The 14,967-nt window shown below is 45.5% G+C and overlaps 1 protein-coding gene across 1 annotated transcript in view; it reads left to right on the top strand.

The window, feature by feature from the left end:
* Positions 1-14,967, top strand: part of LOC147706591 (cell adhesion molecule CEACAM1-like) — a 261,490-nt gene that overhangs the window by 228,297 nt on the left and 18,226 nt on the right. Inside the window, exon 8 of the mRNA XM_086933082.1 lies at positions 1,174-1,494. Within this exon, the coding sequence (XP_086789208.1) occupies positions 1,174-1,494 (321 nt within the window). The remainder of the gene's footprint in view (positions 1-1,173; positions 1,495-14,967) is intronic.

Raw genomic sequence — 14,967 nt, forward strand, 5'->3', positions numbered from 1 at the left:
TCTCCTCTGTAGCTTGTGGCATGCTCTGGGAAGACATGACTTCATCACATTATAGATGAAGGGGGCAGAGATCTGGGGACAGATCACAAAACATGTCTGACTGGTGCTATTTATACTTCTTGGTGGTGAATTAAACCAGTGGTTGCTTCAAATACCTATTACCACCATATTATGAAATTAAGATTCTGATGTTGTTTTTTGTGCTACTGTTATTGAGTTGTGTTCCATTTTGTTGTGTTGTGCCCAGTTATGGCTTAGTTGTGATTTTATGTTCCTTTGTGTTAGTGACTGTATTATACACAGTTCTTTCATAAGTCAGCAAATATTTCTACATTTTCACACAAAAACTGCACATGCCTTTAAGGTTCAAGTTACAAAGCCACAAGTTGTGATGGTCAAATAGCACTTCTCCTGCAACTGAACTGTCCAAAATGAAAGTCTGACTTAATACTTCCCATTCTCCTGTTCTGGGACACCCCCAAAACTGAGAAGTAGTGGAGTCAGAATGAGGTTGGGATAGAGGGACAGAGGGCATTAGGAGGACTTAATAACAGAAAGAGAGGGGCAGACAGGAGTTGAGAGCAAGTGAGAAGAGAGCTGCAGGAACAACCAGGTCAGAGACAGAGAGTTTAGATTCAGAGGCCTGCAGGTGTCTAAATTGACATGTAAGTACATGATCATGTCCTTGTTTCCCTTTGCATTCTGGTATTTGTAGTTTTGCATTTTCTGATCTGAATGCAGAGCTGCAAATGCAAGACAAAAAGCCAGAAACTGCTTACCTGGGGGATCTCTGTGGGAACAGAATCAGTAGGAAGCGGTGGAAGAGACAATTGGGTTGATGAAACACAAAGTGACAAAAGAGAAAAGCACCAAAACAGAATCTTAAGAAGACTCGGAGGATACAGAAGGAAGTGCTGAATATCGAAGTGGTGGAAGGGCGTGGTAGAACACTAATGTTAACATACATCAGGTGTAATTAATTTTTATGGTAAAGCTTATTTTTCTTTGCACTATGACATTTGTAGCTTGGATTGTCTCCCTCTCGGTGTATCTGTGAGCTCCTCTTAGTCATGCTTGCATCCTGTGAAAAGTACCCAATCCCTCTCATAAACACATTCTCTTTCACTGCCACTCTCACAGGCCCCTCATTAACTCTAACATTACACTTCACAGGATTACCACAGGATCCAGGATTTGACAACGCCACATCAACCGTGCCCGGTGGAGAGCCGGTGGTTCTGGAGGTGAACTTGCTAAGGCGCAGCAGCAGCCGGCTGTCTTCGCCAGGGGTTCTCCCAGCCACCTTCACTTGGTTCAATGCCACATCCACCATTGCATCCGGCGGGAGAGTGGAAATCACCTCCAATGCCTCCTTCTCCCAGATGAGGATTCCCAATGCGATGGAGAGCGACAGCGGTGACTACGTCTGCCGGGCGGAGAATCTCATGGGCACGACTAGCTTTTCATTCCGTGTCCATGTCTCTCCAGCACCAGGTAACCTTGAGGGTGGGTCTGTGTACAGTGGCTTAAAGCATTAGACCATATGATTTCAGAAAGGGTGGGAAGATATTGGCATTGTTTACCTAAATCACTCCGCTAGACTCATAGGTGGTACGTGCGCCTGTTCCGAGGGGTTCTTGCCCCACGTTTCAGTGATTAAAATGGGATCCTGACTTGTTCAATCTCTGAAGTAAGAGTGTTCCTGAAAAAATGACTAAAATTATCAATGGCCACCTGGCAGAGCAGGATGCACTGAAGGTGTGATACGGTAGAGGGGTCCTTTACCCACTTACAGCTCATTTGTAGGCGGTCACCTTAAAAGAATACAACACCCTAGACACAAGGTAGCACATTTGTACCCTCATTTGATCCCCTCATTATTCGACAATCACACTGTCTTGGAGAGGGCACTAAACACACAATCTGACATAGCTAGAAGCAGACATTTATGCTACCCGTGTTTGGGTCCATTCTCAATGAAGGCTGTGGAGCTGCTAAAACTGTGGGTGACAGTGGGTGCTGCTGAAGTTATGTGGTAGTTTATCAGGAGTGAACTATTAGCACAGATTTTACCCAGCAAATTTAGGGGTGGGAGGGTTTTTGATTCCAAGATAGAACAAGCAGCATTTTTACCTATTTGGCTACAAACCCATCAGTCCTAAAGGGGGCACTCATATAAAAGTCTATTATTGTTATTCTTTGTCAAGAAAACTTCGAAGAACTTGTCCAAAGCTGCATTTATTTGATAAAATGTAGCCCTGGGAATTAGAAAGTGTTACAAAAAATCGGAAATGCAATTTCACGATGCCTATATCATTTTCCCACTTCTATATTCCACTTCTTTCCATTTTCCATCCTGTTGTGTTATGTTTAGTCATATTATGTTACACATGCTACACTATGATATGTCATGCTATCTTATATGTATTTGAAAAGCCATTCCATTCATAAATCTTTATTTCGGCAATTTAGCCATAAAAGAATCGAAACAGGTTTAAAATACAGTATACATTTTACATACATAATAAGTTAATAGCATTGCTGGGACAGATAACTTTATAAAATAAACAATAAATACTATAGCTTAAAACATCAAACTTGCAATATGTCCCTTAGTTCATTTAGAGCTGTTTCTTGCAGTTAGCTACTAAACACAATTCATGCAGTGGCAATTAAGCGCCTACGCTTATGCCACATAGCTGACAAAAATGTTGATACGGCAAATACAATGGGTCTTGTTATCTCTGTTTTAAGTATTCTATAAACTTGCGTACAATGTACAAAGCCCAAGTTTTTGCACAGGGGTGCGAGCCAATACCACCTGGGCTTACAGTATGCTGGACAGAAGAAGAGAACGTGTAGATCATTTTCTAGGTCACAGTTACAACCAGGGCAGTTTTTTGGAAAGGAGGAAAACCATCTACTAGTAAAAGCTCTTATCGGTAGAGTACCATATCTCCATGGTAAATACAATTTCCTAGCTAGAATAGGATAAATGTCATCCATGAAACACTCAAAATGATCCGAATCTTTGACATTTAGAAAAGAGTCAGTTAAGGTGCCGGCTTGGGAATTATAAAGGACAGCAGTGAGTTTACTGTCACAAAACAGTCTTGATAAGTGTACGCGTGAGACCGCGTTAGAGCCGGACTCAGGATCAAACCGCAGCGCTGGTACTCCCAACCTCCCAAATTCATTCTTAATATACATGAGCCAGGGAATTTTCCCTGCATTGGGTAAACTTAGTATTTCTTTAAGTTCCAGTCTATAAATCAACAGCTCGGGTGTTGTCTAGAGCCTGCGCCAGAACCTTAAGGGTTTGAGACCTAATTCCTCATCTATCGGTCTCAGACCCAAGTCAAACCTCAGGGGTAGAAGTGGAGTACTAAGTGGTAAGGCCAGCAATTGTCTTAAGAATTTATTTTCTGTCTTGCTGATGTTAGTCCTACATGAGTAGCCCCAAAGTTCACCACCATACAAGACCGCCCCTCTTGCTTGCATTTTGTAGATATCCAGGGGTGGGCCGATAGGTTTAATAGTCGATGTGTTGGAGAGCTTGAGGATGCCCCCTGCCATTTGGGCCAGTTTCAATTGAGACTTAATTTGCTGGGGGCCCCACGTCATGCTCTCATTTATGGGTACCCCCAGATATTCAAAGATATGAACCCTTTCCAATCTAGTTGTACCTATGCTGTAGTTTGGACGAGTGGTGGCTGGGGGGGGTGGAAGATCATGAATTTAGTTTTGAGAGCGTTTATCTCCCAACCCCATTCACCACAAAATGCCTCAAATCCATCCAATACACACTGTATCCCAATTGGAGACTTAGACAGCCAGAGGGTGTCATCTGCGAACATAATCGCAGGACACCCGCTACCTGCCAACTTTGGGGCATTGGTGTTCAACACACCGTTCAAATGCGCAATTACCCCATTGACAAAGAGGCAGAACAGAGTGGGTGCCAAGATGCATCCCTGCCTTACCCCCTGTCAACGGGGAAACTGGATGACAATGCTCCATTCTTCCCACACCTGACCCAGGCAAAGTTCGCCTCGTGAAGCCTCATCAATATGTTCAGAAGTTGAGGGGGTATGCCCAACTCAAGAAGCACAGACCATAGTTTCCCCCGTGAGACCAAATCAAAGGCAGCGCGTAGGTCCACGAACACCATATAGAGGCTGCCACCCTCTATCCTGACCGTTTTCCAAATTAATAAGGTCAAACGGAAAATTTGGTCCATGGTGGATGTATTTTTCCTGAACCCTGCCTGATATGGGCTGAGAAATGAATAGTCCTCTATCCAGTCCTGTAGGCGATCTAGAATTAACCTCCCAAAGATCTTCTGCGGTACATCAATGAGACTGATGGGCCTGTAGTTGGCTGGGAGCAGAGGCGAACCCTTCTTAAATATAGGGACTATCTCTGCGCCCAGCCAAGTACAGGGCACTGCCATTCCTCTTAGGACTGCATTAAACATGGTCTGTAAATATGGGGCCCATATCTTTGGTTCGTGTTTGAAGAGGTCTCCCGGGAGTTTATCCAAGCCCGGGGCTTTTCCAGCCGTAAGTTTAGCAATTGCATTGCAAACCTCCTAAGTCGTAAAGTCAACCACCTCAAGCTGCGGGGTACAAGCCAACAGCGTCAATTCTGTTCCCCCGGCTGCTATGTCGTCCTCCACTGAGTACAACACGCGGAAATGGTCTTCCCAAACTTCGGCCGCTATATTGGGTTCAATAGCCGATGCTTGTTCTTCAGAACCTGTATTAACTATAGACCACAATTTCCGAGAGTCTCTAACTGCGAGGGCAGCAGTTAGGTTTGTCCACTTATCAAGGTCCCACTCTGCCTTTGCACACTTGATCAGCTGTTTATAGTCCGCTCTCCTGGCTAGAATTTGAGCTTTATCATTGTTCTGCTTTAAGGCCTGGACTAGGTCTAGTTTAGCCTTTATATATGCTGCATTATACCAGGAACTTGTGTGGGCCCTTTTGTTCCGTTTGATCACCCGGGGGTTAAATACCTCAGCTAAAGTGCTTACTAGATCAGTATGGAGTACCTGCAGCTTAGGGTGGAAATCTGGGGGAGGAGGTTTTGTGGTTAAAATACAAACCTCTTCAAGTAAGGGCACTATCCGAGAGTATAATTTACAAACTTCTTCTGGGTGTGCTACCAATTTATCCCACCTGACTCTACGTCTGTCCGGGGGTCTTACTATCTGGGTGGGCTCTCACCTGGGTTGTAGGGCTAAGATTCTAAACACTCACTCTGACGATGTTCAATGTGTAGTTCTAGAATGGCCGAACACTTTTAAGCTTGCTCTGGTCAATGTATATTCTCGACCAGTTAGCATAACTAGTGAATCGAGAACTATTGAGGAGTTGTCCCTTTTCTTAAATACCATCACCAGTGACATCCACCTTTTGGTAGGGGGTGATCTGAATTGCCATTTTGAGCCTCTAGCAGGCAAAAGGGATGGGGCATCCTTGGAAGAGGATGTTTACTGGTCTATACCACCGACTCAGGCGCCTTCGCCAAGGTCTACAGACCTATCTCCTTGATTATTTATGGTACCCCCTCTAGGTACAGTCACTAAGTTGCTGGCTTATGCTGCAGTCAATCAACCATTTCCAAGCAGCTATACCGATTATGAGTCGGAAAATGGGTAGACGTCTGAAGTTGTTCTAGCCTATCCCTATTTGCCCTACCCTCCCCTCTAGCTTCCACTCTCACCCAATCTGTTGTATTATCTGGTACTATGGGTACTATAGGAACCTCTATGGCCTTGCCCACACCTACAGGGTCTAGCTTCGGTTTCAAATTGTTAGAGTGTTTGGCAAGCTTTGACTTCCTCCAGTCAAATGTTTGAGCGCCACGCTTCCTCTTGGGTACCGCCCCCTCCCTATTCCCTAAAGGGTATTGGGCCTTTCTGGACTATCAACTACCAAGATATTAGCCGGAGTTGGTGCTATATTGGTCTCTGCTATAGGTGATAGCGTTGTTTCGCCTGTTGGTACTAAAGTACCCAAAACCTGTATAGTCTCAGTGTTTTGCAAGTTCACCACGGTTTCAGGGGCTTCGGTGGCCAGCTATTTCAATCTTTGCTCTGGCGTGCGTACATTCGCTATGTGACCCAGCGAGGATCTTTTTGCTGTAGCAATGTCTTGAGAGAGCCGACGCTCCATTAAAATTATTTCATGTTCCAGCAATGAGTTGGCTCTGATGATGAAATTGTCCAGAGTCCCCGCTACATAGCCACCCGAATTCAATGCCTTGCTCCTACTTTCCCGCCCAGACATTTCCCCAACAAAACATACAATGACAAATGAGGACTTACAGAGAGCCTGCTCCACCTCGGAGTAGAAAAAGCGAGATGAAAGAGGGGTGGCCCGGTCTGGTCCCCTTCGGGCTACAACGGGCTTAAACGGGCTTGCCCTTGGCCCGGGCTTCGCAGTATAGGCGTGGTTATATGTAGTAGGCGTGAGGAGGGTGGGAAGAGGACCCAGCTGTATAGCGTTGAAGGGCTTCTGGTCCTCGCAGTCCCGATCTGAAGCAGCCAAAGTCCCACAGTGTTCTCAGCAAATACCTAACTGCTGCGAGCAGCACACTATGATCTGCCAGGGTATCCTGGCACTGAGCATGTGTGTGTGACTAGCCCTGTCTATTTTAGGTTGGTCAATTGAAAAGCTAGGTCTTCAGCTTGCGCATTTCAAGGAGAGAGACCGTCCTCCTGATCTGGTTCAGTTCATGTGTAATATGTGTGTGAGTAAGAGTCCTGCAGAGCAGAGGTGTCTGAGTGGTCAGTGGAAGGAGATGTAGCTGTCCAGGTAGGTGGCGCCTATGTTACGTAGTGCCTTGAATGTGTGTGTGAGTAGTTAGAAATTAGTGTGCTTACGTATCCGGAGCCTGTGAAGTTCCTTGAGGCGCGATATGAGCTTTGCGTGGGAGGTTGAGCTTGAGGATGAACCTGGCTGTCGAGCTCTGGATGGCTTGTAGTCTTCTAGTGAGTTGCTAGAGTACCGACGTAGAGGGTGTTTCCATAGTCCAACTTGCTGGTGACTCGGTGTGAATTATAGTTTTTTCTGGTGTTTATTTGAAGCCATTTGAAGATCTTCCTTCAGAGTGAGGAAGCAGGATTCAGCGATGCGCTGACTTGTGCATTATGTCGAAATGGAAGAACAAGGGAACCCCACTCACTATGGAACCAGGGTGTATACTTTACATAGGAAACAACGGTTCCAGTGGAGAAATATAATTACTTTGTATGGTAACATTAGAGCATAATCGCAATAATAAAAAAGGGTTATGTGGGATGTCAAAGAGAGAAAAAAGGAAGCTCACAGCGAAGAATTTTGATAATGCAATTATATTTACTTAAATAAATCAAGATATATACAATTACAAGAATATTTCAGTGCAAAAAGTGTCCCCAGTGTATATATGAAGAACCAAAAAAAACAATTGAGTGATTACTGGTGACTGTATTTGCAAGGTTTCTGTGCAATTATTATTTCAAGGAAAGTGACCGTTCTGAATATATACAAGAGAGATACACAGGCACTTTACACAATCATAAGTGCTGTTTGCAAGGTTCGTTTTCCTTTTTATCGTCGACGGCGTTTCGACCCTGTGGTGAATTGAGGGTCTCGTCAGGACCAAGAGTAGGGGGACATCTGAAGGATAAGATAAAGATGTGGTGAAGACTGGACCTATGTGAAAGCCCAAGTAACTAAAGTAGACAGCTCAGAAAAGCGGGCGATATGTACCTGCTATATGCAATGGAGGTCACGTGTGGTGCAATGTGTCAACCCTGTGCGTGAAGGTGAAGGAAAAGTACTCACAGTGAACCCAGCCGGGTTCTGGACAGTGAATAATTGGGGAACAAAAGGAACAATTGAATTGAAAATAATATTTCAAATTGAGGACGGTTCATAACAGTACAGCCAAGTAGTGTCGGTAGTCATTGTCTGGGTAACTTACCACTGGTATTGGTGACTGGCCAAATGATGTGGTAAAGGATGGGTCGTAGTTAGGATGGGGCGCGATGCTGTCTCAACTGTGGGAATGAATCCAGAAGGCTTGATTTGGCCCAAAATGGGGCGATCATTACCGAGGGTAATACCTGTGTAGAGGGGACAGCAAGTTAGAGAGTGCTAGCTCCAGTGAAGAACCGAGAGGAGGTCTCTAGATGTGTGGCTCACCTCACGTAATTGTTTGAATGGCAAACGAGCTGTCCGAATGAATCTGTCTGGTCCGGCCAGGATAACCGTGTTAGTCGGCATACTCGCGGAGGAACCGTATAAACGGTAGAGAGTGCGCAGGGTAAAAAACGATCGTCGAGAGATCGATGTGAATGCAGGGGTAGGGTGCGGTTACAGATGGAGTGGATCCGCTGTGGGTCATAACAGTGTGTATGACGATGTGCATGGACCGCGTATATAGGGGGATAGCTACCACTTGTGACCTTTGGCTGCAGATAGGTGACACATACAGGCATAACGGCAATGTACAGTATGACGAGGCATAGTTACAGTTTACATTTGCATGTGAGAACATGTTACAACATTACACATCACAATTACCGACATTATTACATGGGTATGATATTTCGGAGGCAGCTAAATACTGTATATGTAGCAGCCACACTGTGTATGTGAGGTCATGATTATAGTTAGCAGAACTCAATTAGTATCCTGTTGACAACAGATGGGGCTTACATAGATGAGTATAGCAGTCTCACGTGGCGACGATGCTTTGTGTAAGGCATGGGCATAGATACAGTGAACAATTGCATATGAGAGCATGTGACAACATAATAAATCACAATTCTTAACACTATTACGTTAAGTTGGCGGCAGCTAATTGCTGTATGTAACAATGCTGTGTAGGTACAGCGGCATGATTATGGTTTACAGGTAACATGTGGTATTATGTTGGCAACCGGTAAGGCTTACATGAATGAATATATATCTGTCTCACATATATTGGCATGTAAATCCATTGGTACCAAAAGGGCAATGGAAGGTATTGTACTGTGTGTGTAGACAAGTGGTGTCTGGTAGCGAGGTTCTGGTATCTTAGACCGAGAATGAGTGGTTGTGTAGTGACGGCCTGGCAAGGGGTCACAAGGTAGGCCTGGTGTCACATGACCTGTGTATATCTTAATGCGTGAGAGTGGCGATGAAGCCGCGCCATTCCTCTGCAGAATTCAGGCCTTGATTGATAGTCAGTTTGTCTATCCAATGACATTCACGTCGTTGGAGGATTTGAGCAATGTTACCACCTCTTTCTGGGATTTTGGCAATGTCAATTACCTGCCACTTGATCTCCTCCACTGTGTGATGTTTCTCAATGAAATGTGAGACCAAGGGTGCTGTTGTCACTTAATGTCTTATGCGGCTGCGGTGTTGGCCTATTCTCGCTTTCACAGGTTGCTGTGTCTGTCCGATGTATGGAAGTCCACAAGGACACCAGATACAGTACACAACGTTGCGTGTGTTACAATTAGAGAAAAAATCTAGAACATGGTTGTAGTTTTTGTGTATGAATGTGGTAGTGTTTTCCGTGTAATGACACGCAACACAGTTACCACATTTGTGGTGGCCTAACACAGGTGGGAGACCCCACGTAGCTTCAAGGGAACCTCCTTTCTTTTTAGCGGTCTCAGTGGAGGATCTGACCAGTTGGTCCTTCAGGTTTTTTGCCCTTTTATATGCAAACATAGGTACTTCAATGGATGAGTCTATATTTCTGATTAAGTTCCAATATTTGGTGATAAGGTTGCGGATTTTGTTGGTGTGTACGCCAAAAGTTGTCACACAGACAATTTTGTTGACTTGTTTCTTAGGTCTAGTGACAAGCAATTCGTCTCTTGGACAATACCATGCTCGTTTTAGAGATCTTCTGACAATCTTGTTAGGGTAGCCTCTAGAAATTAACTTGGTCTTGAGTGTTTCTGCTTCTCTGAGATAGTCTTCCTTGAGAGCACAATTCCTGCTTACTCTCAAGAATTGCCCAAATGGTAGTCTGTCTCTAAGGGCTCTCGGATGGTGGCTTTTTGTAAGATAATAGAGTGTTTCTCTCAGTGGGTTTTCTGTGAAGTGATGTGTATAATTTGCCTTCTGTGTGTTGGATGTTAAGGTCTAGAAAGGCTATTGATGATTTGTGTAGAGTGGCAGCGAATGTCAAATGTGTTTGGATTTGGTTAAGGTAGGTGACGAATTCATAGAAATTGTCTTTGCTGCTGCTTCAAACAAGAAAAATATTGTCTATGTACCTGTGCCAACATTTAATGTGTGCCAGTTGGGGGTTTATGTTACTCAGTGCATAGGTCTGTTCCACATGATTCATGTAAATATTTGCTATGTTTGGAGCAAAAACTGCCCCCATACTGGTTCCAGAGCATTGCTGATAGTACTGGATGCTGGAAACAAAATAGTTGGTCCGAAGTGATACACGTAGTAGTGAGATTATAAAGGGGGTCAGGACAGCGACCGGCCTCGGTCTTGTATCCAAAAGTTGTTCAATGATAGTGATACTTTCATTCTGGGGAATATTGGTATAAAGAGATGATATGTCCAGGGTAGCACATAGCTGTCTTGACCTGGTACAAACTCTTTAATAAAAAAAATCGATCTATCTCCCAATAGGTTCCAAGATGGAACCACATCCAGAGAGAATAGGTCTCCCTGGTGGGTTTGTGAGATCTTTGTGTATCTTGGGTAATGTGTATCGGACCGGGGTCCTGGGGTTTTCCCCATTAAGAAACTCAAACTCTTTTTTGGTAAGGAAACCTTGTTCTAGGCCTTCAGTAGTGATGTGCATTATAGTGTTGCGAATCTCATATATGGGATTTTGGTTCAATTTCTTGTAGTAATTAGGGTCAGAGATCTGTTTAGTAATCTCATTGTTGAAATCTGATCGTTCTTGTATTACGATACCCCCACCCTTGTCTGCTGGTTTGAGCATGATGGAAGTATCTTTTTTGAGGGTGTTCAGGGCTTTTCGTTCTTGCAGTGTGATGTTGTAGGGTGTGAATTGTTTGGAGTTTTTAGGACATCTACACTGTTAAGGATGATTTTTTCAAATGTGATCTCTTCAGGGGTCATCATCCCATTGTTGGGGTAGAAGGTGGATGGTGGTCTGAGTCCTGTGAAAGAATCATGTGTGCTGTATTCTCGGTCTTTGAAGAATAGTTTGAGGCGAATCTTCCTAAAAGAATTGGAATAATTCTACTTTGAGATTTCTATTTCTATTTCTATTTAAAATTATTTGTACAGCGCACGTACACCAGCGGTTTCATGGCGCTAAACTGACAGAGAACTGGGCAGAAAAAACCAGGGGCTGAATTGGGACCAATAATGAGAAAATGATGAATTAATTGAAGAATTTGGCAAAAAGATGTGCCTTGAGCTGTTTCCGGAACAGCAGGTACGAAGTTGAAGCTCTGAGCTCTAAAGGCAACGAATTCCAGAAAATTGGAGCGAGGGTTGCAAATTTCGAGCCTCCCCATTTCTTTCTTCGGAACTGCGGAACAGTGAGAAGGGATTGGGTAGATGACCTCAGTTCCCTGGAGGGAACATAAGGGATAATCTCCGATGAGATGAAAGCCGGTGCCGTGCCCAGTCGTGCTTGAAAGGTGATGGAAGCAAGCTTAAACTGGACACGGGCACAGACAGGAAGCCAATGTAAGGACTTTAGGAGGAGAGTGGTATGGTGGGATTTTGGGAGTTTGAACACCAGGCGGCCGCCTGGTTTTGAATCTGCTGCAAACGCCGAAGACTATATGCAGGAATACCTGCATATAGGGTGTTGCCATAATCCAGGCGGGATACGACCATGGCAAGGGTGATTAGTTTTAGGGCATCAAATGAAAAGAAACGGGATACCTTGCGTATGGTACGCAGTGCCAGAAAAGAAGAAGAAACCACAGAGCTGACCTGGGAGTGAAGGGTGAGTTGGGAGTTGAGCTTGATGCCTAGAGTTTTAACTGAGGTAGAGGGAACAGGTGGGGAACCAAGGGAAGGGGGCCAGAAGATGGGGGACCAGGGGCTGGATGAACCACCCGTCAACACCAGCTCAGTCTTGTCTGGGTTGAGTTTAAGATGGTTGTGGTTCATCCAGTCTCGGATGTGGATCATGATGATTTGAAAATTAAGGGCAGAATCGGGGGAAGAGGATAGATTGAAAACAAGCTGGAGGTCGTCCGCATAATTGAATACGGCGACCTCCATTTGTTGCAGTGAAAAGATAAGAGGGGAGATGTAAAGGTTAAAAAAGAGGTCAGGAGCATGAAGATCCAGCAGTACCGAAAGTTCATGGGCGTGGGCTACTGCAGACCTAGTGTTCAAATAGAATGCCGTGAGGGATCTAGAGGTAGCAGGAGAAGCGCTACTTCTAGAAGGAAGAGGGGGGGCAGGTTGTGGGAGAGGAATTGTGAGAGGAGCAGGCGGAGATAGGCCAAGAGACGAAATACGAGAGCAAGTGGAGGCAGATAACGGCCATGGACCCCGGAGGCAGCGTAATTGGGCGGGGGAATAGGTGGTAAGACGAGCAGAGTGACATGCCCCTTGCCCCGGACGGTCGCGGACGAGCGCAGACGAGCTTGCCTTAAGCGCGCCTTCGGCGCGCAATCGTCGCGCCCGCTGCACTCGTCCGCTGCGCTTCCTGCCAAGGCACATCATTTATATTAGGTGGTCGGGGCGTTGGAGGGGGCGTGGCCAACAGAGGTGGGCGTGTCTCGTGGCTCGCCTCGCCGTCGGGAATGGCGACCTGGATGTGGACAATCGTAGCAGCGTGAGACCCGCGGTTCAGGAAATGCAAGAAGTCAGGTAGGTTTAAAAACAAACACAGTATCACACAGTTTTAAAATGTGCCTTTTGCGCTCCCGGTTTTCCGCCTCAGGAGTCTCTATCAGTGTCGCGCTAGTGGTCAGCGCGCACTATTTATAGGTCTGGTGAGGGGGCGTGGCCAACAGAGGTGGGCGTGTCTCGTGACTCGCCTCGCCGTCGGGAATGGCGACCTGGATGTGGACAATCGTAGCAGCGTGAGACCCGCTGTTCAGGAAATGCAAGAAGTCAGGTAGGTTTAAAAACAAACAGTATCACACAGTTTTAAAATATGCCTTTCGCGCTCCAGGCTTTCCGCCTCAGGAGTAAGCATGAGCGGATTTTGCGGATTGGCAATCCGCGAATTTGCGGATTTGCAAACTCGCAATCCGCAAAATCCGCGAATTCCCGCGAATTTGCGGATTTTTTTTTTTTTTTGTGTTCGCCCGTGTTTCTGCCAGTTCGCGAGGGTTTTTACAATTTCGCAATTTGCGAACTTACCTGTCGGGTCGCAAGTTTTGCGAACTTGTTGTTTCTACGTGTCCAACCTGTTTGGGACACTCTTCTTCATCACTGCCACTCTCTGTCACCACTGCCACTCTCTGACTACTCATGCCACCCTCTGGCCCACCCATGCCACCCTCTGTTTCATCACCACACCCTCTGGTTGTCCAGTGTACATTATTTTTGGCAAAGCAAAGCACACCTTCCCTGCCTCAAGTGACCTGAATTAATTTGGGGCTGATTAATGTGTCACAGAATATTTTTTTAGCTGGCACCTGCTTCCTTAGTGCGCCCTGATTAGTGATCTTTTGCACTTGCTAAGTGCTTTCATTGTTGCAAAATTAGTTACAACACCTGCCCTGCCCCAACTGACAATAATGAATTAGGGGCTGATTAATGGATTTGAACTTCCAGCCTGGCTCCTGCTTGTCTCCCTTAGCTGTAATTCAGGACCTTTGTGGCATATGTGTAACTATTCTGAGGTTCAGAGCAGGGTCACATAATAGTTGCAACTGGCAACTGAACTCTGGAGGGGCCCCTCAGGAAGCACTACAGGAAATGGCTACTAATGATGAGCCTGAACTTTTGAACCTGGTAAGTAGTTACTTTCAGTTTTGCTAAAATCGTATTTCTGCAATTTCGCACTTATTCGCGGGGCGCGAACTCACGCGAACAGTGCGAGCAGTGCGAGCAAAATCCGCTGCTCGCGGATTTGCGGATTTTTCAGGAAATTCGCAAATCTCGCGGATTGCGGATTTCCCGAAAATCCGCAAAATCCGCGAGCGGAACGGATTTTCCGCCCATGCCTACTCAGGAGTCTCTATCAGTGTCGCGCTAGTGGTCAGCGCGCACTATTTATAGGTCTAGTGAGGGGGCGTGGCCAACAGAGGTGGGCGTGTCTCGTGGCTCGCCTCGCCGTCGGGAATGGCGACCTGGATGTGGACAATCGTAGCAGCGTGAGACCCGCTGTTCAGGAAATGCAAGATTGAAAAAGTTGGTTTTCTCTGTGATCACAAAGGAAAGACCTTTAGTGAGTAGTGAGATTTCTGAGGAGGATAGTGTATGTTTGGATAGATTAAATATGGGGATTGTCTCCATGGTTTCAGTTTTGGAATTTAGTATGGCTGGGGGCCCCATTGGTAATGCTTGTTCCTGGTCTGTCGTTCCCCCGAGTACTGGTGCCAGATTCACCTTTTGGGTTTGCCTCCCCTCTCTAAAAAAGGTTGGCCGTGTTGATTATCCGAGCGACTAGGGCCTGCTTGGTTATCAGAATCGCTGGAGCCTCCTGAGGATTCAGAAATGTTCACTGGCAGATTTCTTTTGAAGGGACCCCAGATATTCTGCCTATTTTGGTTGAGAAAGTTAGTGTAGTAGTTCTCCTTCAGATAGGGATAAGCCTGTTCCTTGTTAAAGTTTTTTATATCCTGAGATACCTTGTCTGCTTTTTTCTTAAGCTCAAAAGAATTACATTTGTCAATTGATTTGTTAAGTTTGTCTTGTAGTGGTTTTGCCTCGGCTACCCCGTCACCCCCAAGGAGTTCTTTCTCTAATTCCTCAATTTCTTTCAGTTCTGCTTTTGAGTGTTCTATTGCTGTCTCTACCCCCAGCACCATCCAGTGGCGCGAACATGTAATAGAGA

The sequence above is a fragment of the Lissotriton vulgaris genome, chromosome 7 (assembly GCF_964263255.1).
Source record: "Lissotriton vulgaris chromosome 7, aLisVul1.2, whole genome shotgun sequence".
NCBI lineage: Eukaryota > Metazoa > Chordata > Amphibia > Caudata > Salamandridae > Lissotriton > Lissotriton vulgaris.